The sequence below is a fragment of the Schistocerca serialis genome, chromosome 7 (assembly GCF_023864345.2).
Source record: "Schistocerca serialis cubense isolate TAMUIC-IGC-003099 chromosome 7, iqSchSeri2.2, whole genome shotgun sequence".
NCBI classification, from domain to species: Eukaryota; Metazoa; Arthropoda; class Insecta; order Orthoptera; family Acrididae; genus Schistocerca; species Schistocerca serialis.
The window spans coordinates 562,926,166-562,952,213 of NC_064644.1; the positions used below are offsets into that span (position 1 = coordinate 562,926,166).

General features: G+C 41.5%; 1 protein-coding gene across 1 annotated transcript in view; it reads left to right on the top strand.

Annotated features, from left to right (window-relative positions):
• Window positions 1-26,048, top strand: part of LOC126413249 (sodium- and chloride-dependent glycine transporter 2-like) — a 513,853-nt gene that overhangs the window by 458,489 nt on the left and 29,316 nt on the right. The window contains exons 9-10 of the mRNA XM_050083149.1: window positions 6,391-6,600; window positions 18,914-19,084. Of these exons, the coding sequence (XP_049939106.1) occupies window positions 6,391-6,600; window positions 18,914-19,084 (381 nt within the window). The remainder of the gene's footprint in view (window positions 1-6,390; window positions 6,601-18,913; window positions 19,085-26,048) is intronic.

The following is a 26,048-nucleotide window of genomic DNA, read 5'->3' on the forward strand; positions in this document are numbered from 1 at the left end:
TCTCATATTTATGGGATTTAAATGTCAGTGCCAAGACATGAAATTCCTAAAGTAAATGAACTTCACAAAACACTAGAAAAAATTGACTTTGAAGATTTGAAGACCCAAACACTGTTAACTGTTCAAAATTTTGAGAATTTTATACTGTCCATTTTTTTGCTTTAATTTGAATTAAAATTGGAATGTTTTTAAGAAACATTGCATCAAAATTAAGATAAAATGTAGATAACAACTTTTATTTTTAATTACTCATTGGATGAAAATGTGACTATTAATAATGGATTGGAATTTGGCACATAAGTTTAAAATATCAAATAGAAAATAAGTTACTTTTTATTTCTAAATATCATGAATAAATACAAGTATGATATTAGAAACTTTATATGTAGTTTTTTAACAATAAGACATATCTCTGTTATAACCTTTAATCACCAATAATTGTGTGGATATACAAACATAGAACAATAGCTGGTTACATGCGAACAACTCAGTATCTGTCATTCGACTGCCGTGCCGTGACATTCGACCGGCACCGTTCATAGCTAGGTGGCGCTCCCGCGCTCCCGAGATGCGGAGCGCCTCTATCGCCGTTTGCGCGTACTGTCGTGGCGGCACTGTTAAATGTCGAGGGCATTGTCACAACACTTTTCCCCCCTTGAAAAAAAAACTCACTTCTTTGGAGACATGGACAGTGTGGAGACATCCATGGCCTCTTGTGAGGCCCTGAGAAGATCCCGCGGAGAGACACGAGAGTATGGTCGAAAATGTCCAGGACGGAAGCTCGTGCGTGGAATGTGCCTCCTGGACGAGATGATGGGTGAAAACTCCGGAGCAGCATCCATAGGTGTCGTGGACCTGGGGGTGTGCTCCAGCGAGATGGGTCCCGGAGATGGCGGCGTTGCGACTGGGGCCGGTTACGGCGTACTCGGAAGCGGCAGCGACGTCGGCTGCATCAACACGTATGGTAGATTGGCCGCAGCGACAGGACTGGCTTCTCGGGCTGATGGAGGCAAAGGAAAAGGCGGTGGCACCGGCATGGCCACCACTCATCGGCGCATCTGGTCGTAATGGCGAACAACCATGCTGTCGTCCGTACGTATTTCAGAAAGCCGGCGGCCGCGAAGAGCCTTGACCACCCCTGGAATCCATTTAGGGCGAGATCCATACCCTCGTGCCCACACATCGGCGCCCACTGAGTATTTTCCTACACTAGGGGACACAGTACAAGGCCTGACAGGGTGAAGCAGGTGCAGTAGAGTGCGTGGTTGGCGGCCATGCAAGAGTTCAGCAGGGCTGCAATCACCCAGAGGCGTGAAGCGATAAGAACTCAGAAATTGCAGCAGAGCGTCATCTGTGGAAAAATCACTAAGGAATTTTTTCATCTGGCTCTTGAAAGTGCGGACAAGGCACTCAACCTCCCCATTTGATTGCGGATGGAAAGGCAGTGCTGTAACATGATGAATCTCTTGTCCAGTACAAAAATCACGGAAGGCCTGCGAAGAGAACTGAGGGCCATTGTCCGTGACGATCGTGGATGGAAGACCTTCTAGCACAAAGATTTTGGACAAAGCCAGCTTCGTCGCCACAGTGGTGGGCGACGGACATCGAACAACAAACGGAAACTTCGAGAAGGCGTCAATCAACAGTAGCCAATAAGTACCGAGGAAGGGGCCGGCAAAGTCAGCGTGCACCTGTTCCCATGGCTGCACCGGATCAGGCCACAGAGAGGGCATTGTACGAGGTGCAGCCAGTTGTTGAGCACACTGACCACATGCAGCAACCATGTGGGCGATGTCCAAATCAATACCGGGCCAATAAACGTGCCTGTGGGCCAGGGGCTTAGTCCGAGAAATACCCCAATGGCCTTCATGCAACAGTTTGAGAACATCTTTGCAAAGAGAGGCTGGCACCACGACCTGTGGAGATGCGCCATCCGTGGTCAGAAGAACAACACCATCACAAACAGACAGACGAAGGCGTAAGGCATGGTAGTTGCGAAGGGGATCCAATGCCCGGTCCTTGGTCCTGTCCAGCCAACCCCGTTGAACAAAACCGATCACCTGACGCAGGACCGGGTCCTGCGCAGTAGCCGACGTGACCTGTGAACCTGTAAGTGGAAAACCCTCGACCGCACGACATTCTTCCTCATCAATGTGGAAACAGAGTAGTTCATCATGATCGAAAACCGGGTTGGGGCCCATCGGCAATCGCGACAATGCGTCAGCGTTGGCGTGCTGGGCCGTGGGGCGATAGTGAATCTCATAGTGAAAACAAGACAAGTATAAGGCCCAACATTGCAGGTGGTGAGCTGCCTTATCCGGAAGCGACACCGATGGGCCGAACAGAGAGACCAGCAGCTTGTGGTCGGTGGTGAGGTGAAACTTAGAACCATACAAAAAAATGCTGAAGTTTTTTAGAGCATAAATGATAGCGAGCACCTCCTTTTCGATTTGAGAGTAATGCCGTTGCGCATCGTTGAGGGTCTTGGAAGCATAGGCGATGTGTCGTTCCGACCCATCCTCATACCGATGGGCGAGAACAGTCCCCAGGCCATACAGTGACGCGTCAGTCGCCAGAACCAAGTGCTGACCTGGACGGAATGTGGCAAGACAAGGCACCGACTGCAAATGAGCCTTCAGGCAGACAAAAGGCTGCTCACACTCGTCGGACCAACAGAAAGGGACGTTTTTGCGTAACAGCTGATGCAGAGGATGAGCTACCGCCACCGCGGATGGAATGAATTTGTGATAATAAGCAATCTTGCCTAGAAACGCCTGAAGTTTTTTGACCGTAGACGGCCGGGGTAGAGCGTTAATGGCCGCAACGTGCTGACGTAGAGGCCGTATACCCTCACGGGACAAGTGGAAACCAAGATACTCAATGGAGGGTTGGAAGAACTGTGACTTGTCCAGATTGCACCTCAACCCAGCTGAATGCAAAACCCGAAACAGTGAACGCAAATTGCGAAGGTGCTCCTCAGTGGAGGCCCCCATGACAACAATGTCATCCAGATAATTTATGCAGCCGGGAACGGAAGCCGTGAGCTGTTCCAAAAACCGCTGAAAAATGGCTGGCATGCTAGCAACGCCAAATTGTAACCACTGGTACTGATACAACCCACAAGGAGTGTTGATGACGAGAAATTCCTTGGAAGAAGCATCCAACGGCAACTGATGGTGCGCCTCCGATAAGTCAAGTTTGGAAAAGAACTGGCCCCCAGCGAGCTTGGTAAATAACTCCTCAGGACGGGGAAGAGGATAAGTGTCAATGAGGCTCTGAGCGTTGACAGTGGCTTTAAAATCACCACACAATCGCAGACTCCCATTTGGTTTGGAAACCACGACGATTGGCGATGCCCATTCGCTGGAGGTAACAGGAAGGAGAATCCCTGAAGCTGTTAACCTGTCTATCTCAGCCTTGACAGGTGCACGCAACGCCACCAGAATAGGACGTGCCCAGAAAAACTTAGGGCGAGCTGAAGGTTTAAGAGTAATGTGGGCTTCAAAATCCTTGGCACGACCCAGACCAGCAGAGAACACGGACGAAAATTCAGAACACAATCTATCCAGCTGTTGATACGGAATATCCTCAGATATGAGGTGCAAATCATCATCAATGGAGAACCCGAACAACTGGAAAGCATCATAACCGAACAGGTTTTCAGTGCCCGCATGATCCACCACATAAAACGTGAGGGGCTTAACAATAGTCTTGTAGGCAGTGGAAGCATCAAATGGCCAATGATAGGCATTTTCTGTTTATTGTAAGTTCTCAGATTTCACGTAACTGGAGACAAGGGAGGGGAGCCCAACTCCAAATACGTGCGAGAATTAATGAGAGTTACTGCAGAGCCAGTGTCCACTTGCATGCGAATGTCTTTATCCAGAACACAAACAGTAACAAACAACTTATTTGAAACTTCCTGGCAGATTAAAACTGTGTGCCCGACCGAGACTCGAACTCGGGACCTTTGCCTTTCGCGGCAAAGGCAAAGGTCCCGAGTTCGAGTCTCGGTCGGGCACACAGTTTTAATCTGCCAGGAAGTTTCATATCAGCGCACACTCCGCTGCAGAGTGAAAATCTCATTCTGGAAACAACTTATTTGTTTGAAAAAGCACACAGTTAACATCCATGTCCGATGCCTCGTCCTCGTTGACAGGAACTTTAGGGGACTGACACACAGAAGCAATGTGGCCTTTTCTCCTACATGAATTACACGTGGCCCAACATTTTGGACACGTGGCCCTGTCATGCTGTATGAAACAACGTGGACAAGAAGGAAGTGCGGAACGAACCTGCTTCTGTGGTTGCTGTTTTCGCTGTGAGCGTTGCAGCCCAACGCGACGTTGTTTATGCAAGTGAACCACCGCCACATCTTCGTTCTCCTGTGAAACAGGCAAATTGTCGGTGTCGAAAGTTGACTGTACAGCGCCTACATCACACCACATGTCTATTTGCGCACCAGCAGCATGAGACACTTCAAAGGATTGAGCGATGCTTAAAACTTCTGACAATGACGGGTTTGGCAGTTGTAGGGCATGTTGCCAAACTTCTTTATCAGGAGCAAGCCGTAGAATAGCATCCCTAACCATTGAATCAGCATAAGACTCATGATGAGTATCCGTGACAAACTGACATTTCCTACTCAGACCGTGTAGTTCCGCCGCCCAAGCCCGGTAAGATTGATGGGGCTGTTTACGACACCGGTAGAATACCACACGGGTGGCAACAACGTGGGTGTTTTTTCGGTAATAATTAGACAATAAGTCACACATTTCTTGGAAGGACAGAGAGGCAGGTTCCCGCAAAGGGGCTAACTGAGATAGCAGCTGATAGATCCATGGGGAAATCCAAGATAAAAATAACGACTTACACATAGGAGTGTCGACAACGCCGAAAGCCAAGAAGTGTTGCCACAAACGCTTCTCATAATCCTCCCAGTCTTCAGCGGCCTCGTCATAAGGAGGGAATGGAGGCAGAGAAGAGGAAGACAGACGATGAGTAAGCAACATCGACAACACCTGAATAGCAGCTGTCAGCTGTGTTTGTTGTTCATTGAGCACTTGCATAAGCTGTTCCATGTCTGCCCCATCACGAACACACAAATCCACAATGCAGTGAAAAAAAAAATATCCGACCTCGTCGCCAAAAAGTGTTATAACCTTTAATCACCAATAATTGTGTGGATATACAAACGTAGAACAATAGCTGGTTACATGCGAACAACTCAGTATCTGTCATTCGACTGCCATGCTGTGACATGCGGCTGGTGCCGTTCGTAGCTAGGTGGCGCTCCCACGCTCCCGAGTTGCAGAGTGCCTTTATCGCCGTTTGCGCGTACTGTCATGGCGGCACTGTTAAATGTCGAGGGCACTGTCACAACAATCTCATTTATTACCAGTTTTTAATTAATTATGAATACTCATATTTTCATGCAGTTAGCAATTAAAAATAAAAGAATGTTATTATTAAAAATACTGTTCAGTATTTGTTAATTAACACTTCAGTGTGCTGATAATGTGAAATATAAAGTAAAGTTAAAAAATGAAAGTTGTGGTTAACAAGAATCAAACCAGTGACATCATTAAGAGATTCAAATGCTGCTCACTCAGCTACCAATTCCTTTGTTTAGATAACACTTGAAATCATTTGTCTTTAGCAGTGCTCAGATCTTCATATCTAGAAAACTGATTTCTTAGAGGGTTTTTGAGAGGTACTGTGCTCGTTTACAGAATTCATGTTCTGTCATGGACCTTCAGATCCTATAATAATGAAATGGAGGGATGGATTGGGAAAGGTAGGAAAGGAGGGGCAAGTCACTTTCATCCCTACTTGAGATGACCCCACCTGTTGTTTTGACAAGGTGGTGTAAGCAGGTTCAAGTGGGTATATGTTGTAATAGTTATCCAGAGATGAAAATTTTTGCATAGGATGTACTGCATGGAAAGCTGCACCAGACCAGTTTTCAGAATGAAGAGAAAACAGACACAGATATATTAAGTATTACTAGTTCCAGAAAGGGAAGGAATTTACCTCAGACAGTTACTGAATGTGGCAAGGTATTATCTCTACCAGTATGAGATGTGAAAAATGAGCCATCTGTCTTATTTCCATCTCATGAAACCCCTTCTCACCTGTAAATCCCATCATATGTGAGGCAGGTGACCTTAATCAATGGTCTATGATAGATTCCTTCACGTTAACGAACCTGTAAAGTTTGGCAGACTGTCAGTTCAAAGTGTTTTATATGAAGTTAGTTTACATGACAGCATGTTATGTTCTACATATTTTGTTAGCACAAAAAATTACAAATATTAAATCATATTTAATGTCTAACTGACACATAAAATAAGATACATCACATTAATATTTGGTAATATTTATTTTCAGAGTGGTATGTACTGGCTCCAGTTGGTGGACAAATATGCAGCCAACTGGTCAGTCCTATTGATAGCTATTGTGGAATGTATTATCATTTCCTGGGTCTATGGTGCTAACAGGTTTCTTGCCGATATACAGGAAATGATTGGTCCACAATCAGAAACATGGAAGTTTTTTTGGAGGTGGATGTGGAAAATTGTAACTCCTGCAGCCTTATTGGTAAGAAAAATACTACAAGAGATGTTCGGAAATGATTTACAATTGTGTTGTTTTACAAATGCCACTCAAACAATAGGCATGTCCTCTCATAGGATGATGTATTGATTCTTGTTCAGTATGCAGATGCTGGATATCAGTTGTGAACACTGTTTATAGTGAAAGGGCAGGACTTGTTTGTTGTTAAGTAGAGAAAGCTATGGAAGGCAAATATCATGCTCAAAGATGGATCACATGGTTTCTGTGCAAGAAAGGAGCCAAAACAACAGATATTTATAAATATTTATTTGCAGTGGGTTGTCAAGAAGCTCCCACACAAAAGGCTATTTATATCTGCATCACAGGATTCGCTAGCAGAACGAAATGCGTGGCCCCACACCAGCAGTGCCTGACTGCAAATTTGATTAATGGAGGTTCATTGTTGTGGCACACACACCATATTAATCAGATCTTGCTCCATCTGATGATGCTTTGTTCAATAACATGAAGGATACACTGTGAGGTAAGAGATTCAAAAACGAAGGAGATTTGCAGGCAGCTGTCCATGAGTGGTGCCTAATATCCCCAAAGAATAGTTCCGTGATGCAATAATGAGGTTCATTAATAAATAAGGTAGTTAAACTACTATTGTAAATCATTTCCAAATGCCATTCATAGAACCTATCAGTAATTAAATTTCATGATATGACATGTTTATACTCTTTTGTAGCTATTTTTAAGACCTTTTCATTAGGATAATTTTGTAACATCAGCTCCAAAATTGTGTAAACATTAATCAATGGCTCTCATTTCCCACATATCACTACAAAATTTTGTTAAATATTTGGGAATGTCAATGATTAAACATAGCCCACTCATAACTTACATATTATCACCATTAAGGTATAAATAAGTGAATGACTGAAGGATTACATACAGTTCTATAATACGTAGCACACAAACTACACTCATCAAAAATATTTTTAGTATCACCTCGGTTCATAGAGTTCCAGAACCTGTACAGAAAATTGGAATAGAGATAAACATGAACATCATCTCCGCCATTTTTATTGCTCATGAAAACCAAACATTGCATGTTGTACCACCATACAGCGAGACCTTCAGAGGTGGTGGTCCAGATTGCTGTACACACTGGTACCTGTAATACCCAGTAGCACATCCTCTTGCATTGATACATGTCTGTATTCATCATGGCATACTATCCAAAAGTTCATCAAGGTACTGTTGGTCCAGATTGTCCCACTCCTCAGTGGCAATTTGGCATAGATCCCTCAGAGTGGTTGGTGGTGGGTCACGTCATCCATAACAGCCCTTTTCAATCTATCCCAGGCATGTTCGATAGGGTTCATGTCTGGAGAACATGCTGGCCACTTTAGTCAAGCGATGTCATTATCCTGAAGGAAGTCATTCACAAGATGTGCACAATGGGGCTGTGAATTGTTGTCCATGAAGACGAATGCCTCGCCAATATGCTGCCTATATGATTGCACTATCTGTCGGAGGATGGCATTCACATATCATACAGCTGTTATGGCACCTTCCATGTCCACCAGCATCATACGTCGGCCCCACATAATGCCACCACAAAACAGCAGGGAACCTCCACATTGCTGCACTTGCTGAGTGTGCCTAAGGTGTTCAGCCTGACCAGGTTGCCTCCAAACACATATCTGACGATTGTCTGGTTGAAGGCATATGCGACAGTCATCGGTGAAGAGAACATGATGCCAATCCTGAGCGGTCCATTCGGTATGTTGTTGGGGCCATCCGTACTGCATGAATCCCATCAAACATTCATGGAACACACTTGAGAGGCCAATTTTTACAATACATCCTGCACCAGCAACGCTTTCACAGTTACAGATGGCTGTCAAGACAGTGTGGTTCAGTATTTCTGTAGGGGACTGTGGCGACTTGTTGAGTCCATGTCACATCAATTTGCTGCCTTATGCCGGGCAAAAGGAGGACTGACACGATATTAGGAGGTATGCCATGACTTTTGTCACCTCAGTATATGTCTTCTCAGTATGAATCAGTTTACATACTCTTTTCATAGCTTCACTCATGACATTAATTCCCATGTTACTCAACAATGCTGACAGTATTCCATACCTCAGTACAATTTTCTCAAATAATACCCTTGCTACTGTGTTACCATCTTGCCATTCAATAGGCTCAGCTACCATTTCTCCAATCTAGTTTTAAAGGTCTAAAAAAGGACACATCAAATGGAAGAGTCTTGAAACTGTTTTAATATTGCAACTTTTTCATTTTCACTTATTTCTTATGCCATTCTTGGTTCAGCTGCCTTGCATTTTCAGATATAATTTTCTATATCTTTGACACAGCTTTCACATTTCAGAACATAATGTTCTTTTGTTCTCAGCTTAACTGTCTTGTGCTCTGTGTCCTGGGTGGTCACACCTACTGCGGGCTTGTCCACATCAACAACACTGCTGTCTCTAACTGCCTGTCAGTAGCTGACCCTTACTGCAGCTTCCTCTGCTGCATTCTGACCAATACTGCTGTCATCTTCCTGTCATGCACCAGCTGCCCCGACGTCTCTCACTCATGAGAGCACATAGGTGACACATTTATACATGATCTGATAGTCATATTCCTCCAGCTTTAACCTAAACTTAATCAACCTGGGTGACAGGTTTGATATACTATCTACTCACGTTAGTGATTTATGAACAGAAAATATCAGGAGCTATCTGCAAAACATGTACAGTCTAAAATCTTTTATTGCTCAGCAAATGGCTAACATCAAGTGGCTGACACAAATGAGTAGAACTAGGTGGTAGAAGCACAAATTTAATGTCCTGTTCCTGTTCCTGTTCCTGGTGCCTTTGCCCTCTTCACATTTTCACTTATCCTAATCATTAGTTCTTTATTTCTTTTCAGAAAAGATTTTACCCACTCATGCCCAGCTCAGTTGTAACAGAATCATTTTTCAAGCCTCCCTGCTTCATTGAGATATGCCTATATTCCTCAGAGGAAACTCTCATTTCACACAACACAATAATCCTTCAACCAGGCTTTTTTCCTCACTGTTGGTTAATGCTGGTTGGCCACCTACTTTTTATTTGTACCTTGCCTTGAATTTTGTCACTTAATGTTGTATATGGAACTGTGTATTGCTCTGAAGCTTTCCAGATGCTTAATTTTCCCGATTTGACAGCTCTCACTGCATTTAGAAGAAATTCTGGTTTGTAGTTTGATTTTCATGTTAGTCCCAGGACCTTTGGTATACTCATGTGATCGGATTCACCCTACAAAAATGCAATTTTGTAATTAGGCCTACATAGTGACTAAGCTGTATTAGCAATGAACAAAAAAAAAACGAAACTGTATCATGTAAGACATTCGTATGCAAGCAATAATATAGCAACTTACCAGTTACACTTTGGAAGTAACAGGTACCAGCAGAAGTTTTCGCACTGTTGTCTTGACTACATGAGTGTAGCACAAGAATCACACACCTACTGACAATGTGAATTGCCAGTTGCGCGCACTCCAACAATTAGTAAAGAATTCACGACAGTGGTCAGCTGCAATGTAATTGTTAAAATGCTACGCTCAGTTATCCAAATGTGGAAGAACCGGTAAATGATCGGATTGACACCACCTGGTCGGATTCATCTCATTTTATGGCACAGTACCCTCTTTCTACATTATTTAGTGACCTCAAGGCATATGCAACAAGTAAGTCACTTCCGATTTTCCCCCAACTCAAAACTGCTCCAGTAGACATTTGGCAAATGTTTCTGATAATTATGTAGTTCTTTTCAAAGTCCTGATGCTATGGACTTCATAACTTTGACCTTCCATGGGTTTAGCCTCAAGCCCTTGGCTAATGCAATATGTCCCAAATAGCAAACCTCATTTCACAAAAATTCACATTTATCCACCTGTAGCATTATATTATGGAGTCTAAATATTTCAAATACTTCTGTTAGCTGCTTATTGGGTTCCCCTAGGGAGGTGAACAACTTGTCACTTTGTAATCCTGTCAAAATGGAATTCATCAACTTCTGAAATGTACTTTGAGCTGTTTTTAGATTCATGGGCATTAGTTTGTATTTGTAATGCCCATATTGCATGCTGAAAGCCATCTTTTCTTGATCCTGTTCAGTGTAATAAGATCCAGTAATAACCCTTCACTAAATCTAGGGATGAGAAGTACTTTGCCTTTCTTGATTGTAAAGAATTTTATCTGTTCATGGCAGTGGGTATATTGAATTTAGGGAGATCATATTCAGTGACTGTTCACCATTTTTACTTTCCAGTGGTATCCATCCGTTTCTGAATAAAAATTAATGGAAAATTCCAACCAATTGTGCTTGGCACTATCATGTCATTCCTTAATACCTTTCAAATGTCTCGATGGATCTCCTTTTAGTGCTTGTGGCATGCTGTAGGGCCATGAGCAAATTACCCTACTCTCTGCCTCTGGTAGCACTTTAATTTTGTGTTTGATACTATATGTATACGCAGTTTGTATATCGGAGAATGGAAAATTTCGCTGTACATGGTACATAGCTGTATAACAGCTGTTTTCTTCTTCTGCATTCAGATGACTTACTTGGATGTGCTCTTTTAGTACACTTACTCTTGCTTTCAACTGTGGCTTGTTTTTACCAACACAATTCACTCTGAATGATTCCCACATCAGTGCCTACCCTGGTATTGTTTCCACTACCAACTGTGGGCAGTCTGCTGGCACACTCTCATCTGTAGTGTTTGGCACACTTGTTAAGCATTCTCTCGATTCTATTTTAGCTAATGCCTCAAGCACCCTTGTTGATCTTGTGTTTTGGAATGAATACCTTTCTCATTCTGTTTACCCCTATTTTTATTCAGCACAGCCATTCATCTTGGTGCCCTATTTTTTTCATTTTGCATATGCCCTGTTTGCTTCTCTCTGATAATCCCTGTTGTCTGCCTCTGTTGTGTTTCGACAGTTAATTGTTTCCTATCCTGCTCGCTCTCACCTTTCCATGTGTTTCTTGCTCCATGCTTAATAAGCCTTTCCTAAAAGAGCCTTCTCTTTCCTTTAAATGTACTATGCAGATCTCACTCTGCGACTTTGTCTTCAATTCTCTACAAGATTTTTGCTCCATGTCTGAATTTGTTCTGTTGTTTTTATTCTCTTTCTTGTATCTGTGCAACCATATCTAGAAGTCATGACTTATAATACTAATTTCACCGTGCTGAGCTCACATTCTTGCTCTATCTTCATTTCGATCCATGCCTCATGGATCCACAGGATTCTGATGGCATAACTGATAACAACTCCATTTCCCTTGAAGAAGTCTTGACCCGGTAGCCCATCACATAGAAGGTCCACATCTTCTCCAATTACATGGAAGTAACACCTCACTTGCATTCTGCTCCCCATCCTTCATGTCAGGATTACAGTTCTCTCTCTGTATTTGCAAGTGTATTAGCAATTCCCGAATCCTAATACATTTGGCTGGATTATACTTTCTGCCATTTCTCAGACAGCTTCTCCAAACTAGGCTTAGCTACACCCCACTATCCACGAGAAACTTCAGGCAGTTATTAGTGCCTTCTTGGCACTCCAGTTCAGTAAGCTTGTAAGTTGACTGTTTTCTTATGCCCTTGCTTAGTTTTGCTGGATTTTACTTGACCTATGCAGGTTCCATTCATAGCAACTGATCTCTGAGCAGTCTCTGGCATTGTGACTGGTTTGATTCCATTAAAACATTCATCTTGGCATGTGAGTTTATATGACTTCACCACTGACACCATGAACATGTCATTGCCCATGATTGATTTGTTTCCCTACAATTTCCTCATATTACTGGCCCTACCTTCCATATTCTTTTATTTGTACAAGAATCTCACACTGCATGGCCTGCATATGAAGTACTTTGGGCTTTCTTTTCAGCCTTCTTTTTGGCACCACGCCAGTGCCTCAGGTGATCATCTTTTCTCGGGCCAAGGCTATTGCACTCTCTTCTGTCAGAGCGATATCTATAACCTCTGCTAAAGATAACTGTTCACTGTGCATGCACACTCTTGTCTTTATCCTATTATCATAAATCCCATGGATAAACACTGCTCGGCTCAACTTCCTAATAAGTGCAAGGCTGCCTTCTAATTCTGAATGTCACATAGTACCTCTAATAATTTCCCTTAAGTGCTGCTGCATTTTATGCAACTTTGAGCTCAGTTGTGCTGTGCTTTCTCCAAGTTCTTGCCAACTGACAAACATCAGACAAGCATGGAAATGGAGTGTACTTTTGCTGGCATATTCTTCTAGTAGTATGGTAGGTCTCAAAACTAACAACTTGTTGCATGCTGAAACAAGTATTTTAATTTTCTCGAATTTTAACAAGGTATCTTTCTGCTCAGGACTGATAATTTCAAACACAATATAATAGCCAAGGAACTTGTTTAGAGTGGCTGTAGTGTCATTAAAGAATTGAGCTATTAATTTTAGCAAATCTGGTAACTAAAGGATTGCCTACTGGGTGACTCGTGCACATTAGTTCCTTGAAAGAATTATCACATCATATGACATGCCTGCTAGCTTTTTAACTCACAGTGGGAACTCCTCTGCTACTGTTGCTGCTGCTGCTGCTGTGTGCTGTATGCTATGAAGCATTGCCCTTGTGCTGTTGTCCATTGTCACCACTGCTGTTGCTGCTGCTGCTGCTGCTGTGTGCTGTATGCTATGAAGCATTGCCCTTGTGCTGTTGTCCATTGTCACCACTGCTGTTACTGCTGCTACTGCTGATGATGATGATGTGTGCCTTCTGCTGCCCTGAACCATCATCCATAACTTCATGCTGCTGTCTGTAGCTGCCAGTGCCACTGCACTGTCTGTAAACTTATGCTACTGTTGCCCCATGCTGCCTGGATGCCTGCCAGGATGACTGCTTTGTTCCTAGGCACCATCTGTTGCTGAGGTAGTCGTGGCCTCCTCTTCTTTCTTCTACTGGTGCCATCCATTTCTTGGCACTGAAGGGCCTACCTTCTTCTTCATGAGAGCAGGATGGCAGGAACACTATTTAATTCACCTGGTTCCTGGTTCTGCCACTGGTCTGCATTCTGGTTGTTCAAATAATACAAAACAGGTTCTCAAACTCAGTCCATCGTTTTACATAGTGTCGGGCTGAGCGGGTTTGATGTTACGTATAGAACTGACCTACTCCAATATCACATAGCATGGCAACAACCACATGCTAATCGATGAGCAACTCCACATCTGACACCAGAAAAGAAAAAGTCGTATAACTAATGTGGGAATGGCATACTGAACGTTTTGAAGGAATTATGGAACTCGGTCAAGAAATATGTGAACAAAATGCAAGACTTGGACAATTATAATCTTTAATGCTTGTCTGAGCAAAAAGTGAATGAATGACTTGACTGAAACTACACTATTCCTGACTACTTTCCCATAGAGAGAGGTATGCAGTTAAGTATGAACACGAGTGGAGCCAGAGCGAGTACTACACTTCCAGAACCTGGGCCTGGCCAACACAGATGTCTCTCGTGCATGCCTGTCTGAACTCAGCTCCTCTATAGGTAATGCCATCTCCAAGTTTACACTATGTCAGGTCATGTAGCCCCTTCCACATTGGCACTTCCGGCCACTGTTCTGCGAGCCCTCATGTATGTGCCCATATATGATCAACGCCAACATCTTGCCGCGCCTTGCACTTCTTCATTTCAGCTCCATTTTGACATCCTGACATGCCCGATTATGCCCTGCTGGTGGTAATTTCTTTGCACTTTTTAGGCAAACGTAGTCATTCTAGCTTCTGTTTCTTGCCTTTCATGCATTCAATTTTCTAAATATGCAACAGTAAATGATCTGATGGTCACAGTGAGTGTAAGTCTGAAGATGTTTGCTGGTGTTGCTGTAGTGTGTGGGAAGCTGTCATCATTGAGTGGCTATAGGAGGATACAAGATGACAAACTTTCTAGTTAGTGGGATGAATGGCAGCTTGCTGTAAAAGTAAAAGTAAAAAAAAAAGTAAGTTAATGTGTGTGAGTAGGAATAACAATCCCCTATTGCTCTAATACAGCATTAGTGCTGTTTTACTTGACACAGTCACATTAATTAAATACCTAAGCATAATGTTGTAATATGAAATGGAGTGAGCATTTGAGATGGGTAGTAGGGAAGGTGAATGGCCAACTTTGGTGTATTGGGAGCCCTTTAGGAAAGTGTGGCTCATCTACACTGATCAGGCAGAACATTATGACCAGTGACCTACTATTGATAAAAATTTGTCTAGGTGATAGCAGCATCACCTGGTGAGGAATGACCATTAGTCAGACACATGCACAGTGGATATAGTATCAGTGAGTGTGCTGTCCATGTATAGACTGAGGAAGTTGCACAATCAATCAGTTGACTGCTGGCAGATTGTGATGACCCGGAGGCTCAGCTTGAGCATTTTGGAAACTGCACAACTTGTTGGGTGTTTGAGGACCACTGAGGTGAGTGTCTTCAACATATGACATGGGGTTTGGCGACCACCTCTCATTACAGATGTTGGATGTTGGACATTGGACATCAGAGGCTGGGAAGACTGTTAAAACAGCACAGGGGGTGAATTGTGGCAGAAGAATTAACATTGGACTTTAATGCTTGACTGAGTACAAGCATGTCTGAACATACAGTGCACTGAACACTACTAACAATGGGCCTTCATAGCCGACAACCCATGCACATGTCATTGTTAACACCATGGCATCAGCAACTATGACTGAAATGGGCACGCAACCATCAGCACTGAATGTTGATACAGTGGCAGAATATTGCAAGGTGTGATGAATCCAGATACCTTCTGTATCATGCTAATGGTATGGTGCGAATTCATCATCTTCCATGGGAACAGCTCCTTGACACCTGCACTGTAGGATGCAGTCAAGCTGGCGGCCGCTCTATTAAGCTCTGGGGAACATTCACACAGGTATCCATGGATCCAGTGGAACTCATGCAAGGCACCATGACAGCCAAGGAGTATGACACACTTGGTGGCAGGCCACGTACACTCCTTCATGACCATATGTTTCTCAATGGCAGTGGCATTTAACAAGATAATGTGCCATGTTACAAGACCAGTAGTATGGTGGAGTGGTTCGAGGAACACAGCGGCGAGTTCCAATTGATGTGCTGCCCCCCCACTCAACTTGCCAGATTTGAACGAACCCAATAGAACACATCTGGGATGGGATTGAACATGGTATCAGAGCTCATCAACCCCCCCCCCCCCTCCCCCCACTGGAATTTATGGAAATTAGGTGACTTGTGTGTGAAGATGTGGTGCCAACTCTTACCAGTGACCTACCAAGGCCTCACTGCTTCCATGACATGACACATCACTCCTGTTACTTGTGCCAAAGGTAGACACACTGGCTATTAGGTAGGTGGTCGTAATGTTCTGGCTGATAAGTGTATGAAGGAGATCATGTATAGAACACTTATGTGTCACATTCTTTAGTACTGTTAGAGTGTTTTGAACACCCACCATGTTGGATTAAAGGAAGACATCAAAGCAATTCAGAGGCAGTCTGCCAGATTTGTTAGGAGTAGGTTTGATGAACATGCAAGCATTATAGGGATGCTTCATGAACTCAAATTGGAATTCCCGGAGGGAAGATGGCGTAATTTTCACAAAACAATAATAAGAAAATTTAGAGAACAGGCAAGTTCAACACACATTTTGTGTAAGGGCCAGAAAGATAAGAAAAATTTAGGCTTGTACAGAGAGATATAGACAGCCAATTTTGCTTTTCTCTGGTTACAAGTGGAACAGGAAAGGGAAAGACAAGTTGTGGTATGAGGTACCCTCAGCCAAGCACTATAGCGAGCAAGGTGGCGCAGTGGTTAGCACATTGGACTCACATTCGGGAGTACAATGGTTCAAACCTGTGTCCGGGCATCCTGATTTAAGTTTTCCATGATTTCCCTAAATCGCTTTAGGTAAATGGAAAGACGTGGCCAACTTCCTTCCCCACCCTTCCCTAATCCTACGGGACCAATATCTTCGCTGTTTGGTCCCCTCTCCCCAAACCAACCAAGCACCATATGGTGGCTTGCAAAGAATGTATGTAGATGGAGAAATATTAAGTATAATAGAAACATGTACTTCTTTGAGACCTGCAGAAAATAGTGCATAAAAACATGGTAGACTTAGCATATAAAACACAAAACAACTATGATGCATGTCACTAGAGAGGTACAAGAAAATGAAAATGAAGGAAATGAAATGCAAACATTAGAATATAAAAGCCAAAATTAAAATATTGAAGTGATTTAACAGAGCAAGTGTTGCCAACTGATAATACAGGAGGTACTGAGTAGTTATAATTAAAGTGCAGCTACCCGCACGGCCTGGTATTGTAATTATCATATGACGGAAAACTTGGTAAATATGATAATGTGATTTACCACGGCAAAAAAATTTGTTTGAATTTTGGCCTCCAGATGCAAATCTGCTGCTGTGAATGCAAGAAAGACATTTACAAATGTTTCTATTTGTAATGGAATAGGACACGGGCAGGAAAGGTCGAACAAGTGAGAAAGGCATAATGTTGATTTTGTTATTAACTGCCACTTACACTCTTTGTTCAGTATGAACACTGAAGATGTTGATAAGGTGCTGAATTCATAAAATGACATGATCAACAGTTGCTCACAGCAGTCCCAGTGGAAAGTAAGCAAAATGTTCCTGTATACTGGCCTTTGGACCAGGCAGATTCTGAACGTGTCCTATAAATGGGATCTTTCAGGTATCCCCAGAGACAAAAGTCAAATAGATTTAGATCAGGTGATCATGAAGGCCATGCTGGAAAACCTCTGGAGATACCATGTTCATGAAAGGTTGCATTAGGTGGGTCTTTCACTTGGTGAGCAATGTGAGGTGTTGTCCAGCCTTGCATGAGAGCAGTGGTTTCCACACAGTGGCGCTCTTATAAAGCAGGAATCACATGCTGTGCAAGAAGCTTTCAGTAACATGCAGACGTGGCAGGTCATCTAGGGGTATTCTTTTCAAAGATGAACAGACTGGGAATGAGGGTGCTTGTGAATACACGCCACACAGTCACAGTGTCGTAGCTCTTCGCGCACAGCATGTGGTCTAACATTATGTCAAATTTGGCAATTCCATGTATTCAGTGCACCCTGTAGTGTAAAACGTGCCTTATCGCTCCATAGAATATTGTTCGGTCAGTGATGCGAGTCCGTGCCACAAACAGAAGAGCAGATTCATAATTTTGCAGTGGATCATGGTGTTTTAGTTGCTGCGCCATTTGGATCTTCTACAGGTGCCAGTGCAAAATATATTGCAAAACTTTCCATACTGTTGATCATGGGATGGACAATTTTTGTGACACTGCACAAGCACTAGCTCTGTCAGGGGTACATGCTGCACAGTCGGTTACAGCAACAGCAACCTCATCACTAACTTCCACTGGGATAGGGCCCCTACCACTGACCAGTGTTTTCAAATTTCATTATCTTTTTCTGTATACCATGTTGGGTCTGTGCTCAGACCTTTCAGTCAGTGATACTCTCTCAATGTAGCACTACAATTGCTGCTGTTCACATAAAACAGTTTCACTAACAGTGGATGGTCTCACTTTTCAATAGCCATTCTGTTCACTCACCTTCGGCTTGTGGAATGACAGTGTAGATGTCATGGTGTCATACAAACAGTTTACAGTGCCAGATTGCACCTGGTGGTCAGTATTTTAACTAATATTTTTTCAGCATAAATCAGGTGGGCATTAACACATTAGCATATCCACCAAGTTCCGTTGCCATAGGATAATTGCAGCCCACACTGGATCTCTGTGACCAGCTGCACTTTAATTATAACCACCCAGTACCTATTGAGATATAATAAGTATAGCTTGGGTTAAAATAAAATGTAAGTAGAGGAATTTTCTAGCAAAAGATATAAACAAAGTTAAAGCATGAACATTTTGAAATTAGAGCATATATACTAGAAAATGAGAAAATGTTTTGTTTGGAAGTGAAAAATACTAACAAGAAAATTGCAATTCAGTAACTGTTTATTATCAAGCATTTTGTGTATATTTAACAATAACAATGAGATAGCTACAGGGATAACTTAAATACCATAGCTGTAATATAAACCTACATTGCCACTTCCATTCTAACACTTATGAACATGTTATAGTTAAACTGTTATTGCTGGAATTCATAAAAATGACATGAGTATTTTTTAAACTGTAAGTGTAAAATTGTAATTTCTATGTTATAGTGACAAGATTAATTTTTATATATTAACCTTTTTTGTAGTTCATTTTGTTCTTCAATTGGATTGAGTATGCTCCAGTGAGTTATGGAGATTACAAGTATCCAAGATGGGCAGATGGTGTTGGATGGGCTATTGGTGTCTTCCCTGTATGTGTCATTATTGGAATGGGCATTATGAAGATCCACTCTGTGACAGAAGGAACATTTACCGAGGTAAGATGGAAGCTGGTAACAAAGAAGCCAATAACAAAGTTGTTCATATACAGTAATTTTTAAAATGTTTTGTCAGTATTATTTTCTATATTATCCTTTCACAACACAGATAGTATGTTGCACAGTCTGTGAATAATTAGAGACACATTTAGATGAAATGAAGTTCAACAGTGTGAAAACAAAATACTCTGAGTATTGTCAGAAAGTTGCTTTTTATTTAGCGTATGGCTAATACAGACATATCATAAAAATAAATTACATATACATATGTACATATTTACACACAAGAAACTTAAGTTTGACTTTACAACTGAGTATCCAGTCTTTCAATCCAGCCCACTGCATCTGGAATTGCTAGCAGGAAGTCCTCAACACCTTGGTAGGCTTGAATCCTGCATTCACTGACAATGTGGTGAACAGTCTGGCATGGAGCCCCACAGTCACAGGCGGAATAAGGCAGCTTCTTCCACTTAAAGAGAGCATCCCCTGCATCGGCCATGGCCAGTATGGATTCTGTTTAGAGTAATTCAGGTCTTGTGTGATAGGTCAAATCCAGTTGGAAGTTTAGTACCTGAGAAGATGTTATGCAGGTGCACATCTGTCACTGCTTCCCACCAACCTTTCCATTCTTCAAGGGGTTTGAAATCCTTAGCAACCATGTCAGTGGCATTGCACAGAGTTGGATGGCATGATTTCAGCCTCTTACAATTTAAAAGTGGCAGGTCGCTATGCATGGGTAGGTTAGAATTCCTGGAGATCTTGTGGAATCCCCTCATAAGGACAGTACATCTGTGTAGATCAGGAGGCATTATACTGGTTAACAGTGGACGCCAATAAACTGGAGTAGATCTGATTGCACCAGATATAATGCACATTGTCATATTCAGCTGGGTGGCAACAAGCCTTGTATGATGACTGTTCATCCAAACAGGTGCACAATACTCAGCACTTAAGTCCACCAAGCCCAGAGCTGAAGATCGCAGGGTTGTTGCTGAAGATCCCCAGGTAGCTCCGCATAGCTTAGGGAGGATGTTGTTTCCTCAACTTTTGAGCTAAGTTAAGAAGGTGTCGTTTGAAGCATAGTGTATGGTCCAGGATGACACCAAGATATTTTGGGTTCCAATTATGGTGAAGAATTCTGTCTCTGAAACTTACTTCCAGTTTTACAGTCACCAACTGATTATTTAAATGGAAGCAACACACTTCTGGTTCACTCACACTTTGGTGGAGTCTCCAGATTTTGAAGTAATAAGCTAATACAGACAGGTCATTGGTTAGAATGTCTTCTGTTGTCTTCATTTCCTGGTGTTGTGCAACTAGAGCCAGGTCATTGTCATAGCAGAATTTTCTGGACGAATTGTCAGGTAGATCAGATAGATATAGATTGAACAGTAATGGTGAGAGAACTGATCCTTGGGGAAATACATTGTTTAGCTTCCTCTCCTTACTTATGTTGCTTCCAGTGATTACCTGGAACTTCTAGCATGCTGTTAATCAGTTGAGTCATTGTCTGCAGGATATGATGCAGAGAAATTTGTAAAGGTCTTCCCTTCACACAGTGTCAAAGGAGGCAGTTAGATCAACAAATGCCACAGATGTTTTCTGCTTCATTTTGTATCCTGACTCCATGAAGGATGTGAGAGACCATACTTGGTCGAAGAAGCTATGCCCTGGTCTGAAGTCTGCCTGATCGACTGGGACATTCTCTAGGATAGCTCTATTTATTCTGTTATATACTAACCTTTCAAAAAGCAGCAACTAAGTAGGGCAATGGGGCAATAGCTTTCTACAATGTTGCTGGGTTTGTCAGGTTTCAGAACAGATATTAACTATGCCTTTTTAAACTCCTATGAAAGTTGACCAGTCAGCAGGGTGTCAGTGAAGAATTCAGCCAGCCATTTCTTAGCTTTTCCTCCCATATGGATTTTAATTCTAACATGTGGAACATATAGTACCTTAGCAAACATGTCAGTTTATCATATCACCATTTCATAATATATGGTGAATTACAAAACATTTTTGTTATTAGTGATTACTTGTTACAGATAAAGTAAAAAGTAATATCCAGTATTAGATACGTAGAAAATATCCCATCCAGACTAATAGTACCAGTATTATCATTACTTCATGTTTCACTAATAGATTATTGTCATATTACATATACTTTTTTAATTATTTTTCTTGGCAGTAATGCTATGACATAATTTTTGCAATGTTTTCTCTCATAGCTCAGTTGAGTGGCAAGTACAGTTAATAAAAGTATTGAAAATTTCTGATAAAAATATCCTTAACAATATGACTGAAAAATTATCTGCAGGTGTAGTGAACAACAGACAGTAACATAAAACAAAAGTCTTTTTATCAAATACTTTCTTTTATTTTTTTAAATTCATGCATCATCTGTACATCTTTTAATTAAGTAAAAAATTCAGCAATATGAAATCAAGTGAAGTTACACATTAACATATTGATCCAGCTGTTTGGAACAGTTTTAATACTTAATTCTTATTTAAACTGACATAAACTATTTTGGTTTTCTCCAGCTAAATTTAACGCTGTAAAACTAACACAGAAATATGTATGTATTTAATAAAAACTATTGGTTGAAACTTCAAACTGATTTGGGAGTAGTGCAAGTAGATCTGGCAGTTTTGCAGGCTGCAGTAGTAATGTTAGGCTTAAACCAGAAGTCTCAGTTAAATTTAAACCCTCTAAATGTGAGAAAATATACAGGAGATGTTTTAAGTCTTTTGCTCAAGTGTAGCTGTCTCCAATAGGGTCAATGCTTTTAAGACTGATGAGAAAAGCATTCAGACAACCCAAGAAGTTGTGCAGCAATTTGACACAAGGAGCATAATGTGCAAGCTATGTGTAGGGGAAAAGTTTTAAGAAAATCAAGAAGGTGTTATTGCTCGATAGAAGTCACAGTTAGGGAATACCAGGACTCATTGGAAACTCTTTGTGAAGTAACTACCAGGTAACTAGTATTTTAAAGCCAAGTGGAGTGCTCTGTTATGTCACCTGTAATTTTAGGCTCTTTAGGAAACGACTTTGGGAAAAATCGTCTAGTAATTGTACGTGTGCTTATAACAGCTTGGGCTGTAATCTTAATTATGCAAGTGAGGATAACATCCGGCACAATGCTGAGAATACTCCTCGCACTTGTGTGCAGATGGTGCTATCATGGGACTAACCAGGTTTTAGCCTCTTCTTGGTTTCACTACAAGTTCATTGCCTCAAAACTGGAAAGTTTATAGGTCTTGAATTGTGTTAAACAACAGTGAATCTAACACCACTGTTTTTAGTTTCCTTGTTCACACATTTATTAAATTTAAATTGACTTTCTGGATGACGACCAACTTTTTAACTCTTCTGTTTGTATATCACTAAAGCAAAGCTAGTCCATACAATCAGTGACAGTTCAGTGGCAACATATATCATAGACTTCATCCTTCCTCCAATCTTAATTCATAAAAACATTGCCATATCAACACAGTTCTCTATTAAAGTCATTATAAACATTTAGTATGGCACGAGTCAGTAACACATGTATAAGGTTCAAACTATTGAATATAGCTCTTATTCTTATCAGCCAAAAAAGTTTACAAAAGTACTGAATGACACTTAGATGTTAGAATGACACTAGATGTTAATTGAAGCAGTTTGGAAGACAGATTGACTTTCATTCATTTCACTACACAACAGGTCCGAGTGGTCGCGAACTCTCACAAATGAATAAGCTTGTTGATTGTTAACTGCAAACTTTTACACAGTTTCCATGATGCAAGGTGCGAATTTTCATTACGACGTCATCGTGGTGATTACTTATGGGGACTCATACAAAATCAGTAACAACTTACAATGGGAGGTACTGCATCATGGTACTGCTAAGATTCCCAAATCAACAAAAACAAAACGAGGATAATGGAATGTAGTCAAATTAAATCAGATGATGGAAATGAAACACTTGCAGTAGAATATAAGTTCTGCTATCTGGGAAGCAAAATAACTGATGATGGTCAAAGTAGAGAGGATGTAAAATGTAAACTGGCTCGGGCAAGGAAAGTGTTTCTGAGGAAGAGAAATTTGCTAACATAAAGTATAAATTTAAGTGTCAGGAAGACATTTCTGGAAGTATTTGTATGGAGTGTAGCCATATATGATAGTGAAACATGGATAATAAATAGTTTAGACAAGAAGAGAATAGAACCTTTCAAAATGAGGTGCTACAGAAGAAAGCTGAAGATTAGGTGGATAGATCACATAACTAATGAGGAGGTACTGAATAGCATTGGGGAGAATAGGAATAAAAGAAGAGATTGGTTGGTAGGACACGTTCTGAGACATCAAGGGATCACCAATTTAGTACTGGAGTGAAGAATGAAGGGTAAAAATTGTAGAGGGAGACCAAGGGATGAATACACAAAGCTGCATCAGAAGGATGTAGGTTGCAGTAGTTACTTGGAGATGACGCTTGCACGGAATAGAGTAGTATGAAGAGCTGCATCAAACCAGTCTCTAGACTGAAGACCACAACAACAACAAGATTCCCAAACACAGACTGAAGATTTTATTTCACATAATACACAGTCCAGTCACATTAATGTGACCAATACCTGTGTTTGCTGTCAGTGTGCAATAATCACTCACAGACAGCAGGTGACAGTACTAGCAGAGGAGGGTATGTGAAATGTGTTGGGGGATGACACAGAAAACAGCGCAGTCATTGTCATGATATGGAAATGGAATGATTTATATGCCATTCAAAAGGGCATGATCGTTGGCTTTTGTGCCAACTTTGGAAGAATATCCAAATGGGTAAGCTTGTAAACTGTTCATGCATTGCTGTGGTTAAAGTATACCATGCACGGCAAATTGGCAGGTATCCAAAACCGGCTCCAGGGCAACTGTTGTGCACCATCGGCTATAGATGACAGGGGTGAATGATGGCTATGGAGATGTGTATGAATAGAGGTGCCAATGCTGAGCAACTGACTGCCCAGACGAACCAAGGGCAACCAGCAGTGTCTTCTCAATGACCATTCACTGAACATTGCTGTATATAGGCCTCCACAACAGGCACCTAGTTCAAGCACCCATGCTGACTGCTGTTCATCAGCAATGAAGGCTGGAATTTGCATACCAGTACCACCATTGGATGTCCATTGAGAGGCAACAGATGGCCTTTTCAGATGTATCTTTTTTCTAGCTTCATTGGACAGATGGCAGTTGTGTGTAAAGTGTGAAATGTCTGAAAGCAAACGCTCTGTAACAATCGATGGAAGGGTCCGGGCCAGAGAGCATTCCCAGTGTGATCTAATCTTTATGGAAGGTACAATGGATCAATACAAGTATGAATCTATCCTTGGTGACCATGTCCACCACAAGATGCAGTTTGTTCTTCATTAACACTATGACAACTACCAGCAGTGCAATGTGTCACTCAGCTCCCATTGTAGGTGCAGGGTTTAAAGGGCACCAGGATGAGTTTACTGTATGTCTCTGGACACCATACTCCCTGGATTCAAACCCAATTGAGAATCTGTGGGACCAACTCGATGAGGCTGTTCACATCATGGATTCTCACCTGATAAACGTAGCACAGCTTTCCATGGCACTGGATTCGACATAGCATCACGTCCCTGTTGGTACCTTCCAAAAACTTACTGACTCTCTTCCTGCACACATCTCACACTGCTAAAGGTGATTATTCAGGCTTTTGATAGATTGCAGTGTGTATGGTCGGTTAACAATGTAAAAAAAATTACAAAATTATTTGTCATGCCTCAGTTTGAATTAACAATCTACAGGCACAATTTCTGTAGATTCTTATAATTAGTTATTAATTCAGTCCTAGAGGGTGTCATTTGGTTCAGAAAAATGGAGCCAACAGAAGCATACTGTGGACTTTTATAATTAAGCAAGTAAATGGCATGAATGGCAAAAATAAAATTGTATGTGTCTGAATTAATTACAAGTGAAGAGACAAACAGTCATGATTGCAGGGTTGTAATTATTATTTATTTACCAGTGATGCATTTTGCCTGATAAGGTACATTAAGATTGGCTGATATGAGCTGGGAATATTTGTCAAGAGCAGTTATCTGCTGGAACACTTTGTATGCTCAGTATCCCATGTACCTACCATCATTTAACATCACCTGATCTGAAGATGCCTGAATTAGGTGAAATGCGTCACTGGTAAATAACAATAATTACAACCCTGCAACAAAGACTGTTTCTCCATCATATTTTACTGCTGTGAATTGAAAATTGGTTTAGTTATGATTATCTTTTAAGTCAATTAGTTTTCAAAAACACAAATGTAGTTATTTACTGAGTGGTATGCATTCTCTCAAAACTAATGATTAGCTCATTCAGCTATGTCCATTAGATGAATCTGGCCTTGGCAGCCAGAGACTGTGGCTGTGTGTAGTGTGTGTGTGGGCGGGTGGGTGGGTGGGTGCGCGCGTGTGCGTGTGTGTGTTGTCTAATTCCAGCGGCAGCATTTTTGACCAAAAGCGTACATGTTTGACAGTCTTTTTGTCATACCTAATCGCAACTCAGCATTTCGACTGTGGTGAGTAGTAAAATATCCTTTCATAATATTGTCATTATTCCATCCTGGATTTTCCATTGTTTGAAAAAATTATAGTTATCTGTAGGAGTACAACAGTAGCAGATGGAGAGTTCCATCTTGTTATGTTTCTGTGTCACTCTTTAGGCAATATGATAAACATTGGATGAAGCAGTCTGGGGAATGTGTTAATGTTGTTATTGTTGTTGTAGAGTTTGCTAAATCACTCATTCACTTGCATTATAGATGACATGGTTTACATCTTAATGCTTCTGGTAAGAGAATACCCACATAGCTAATTGCAGAAGCCTGCAGCGATTTAGCTATATAATGAACAGTCAATGTTTATCTGACCGTGATGGTCAGATGATAACAATAATATTTACT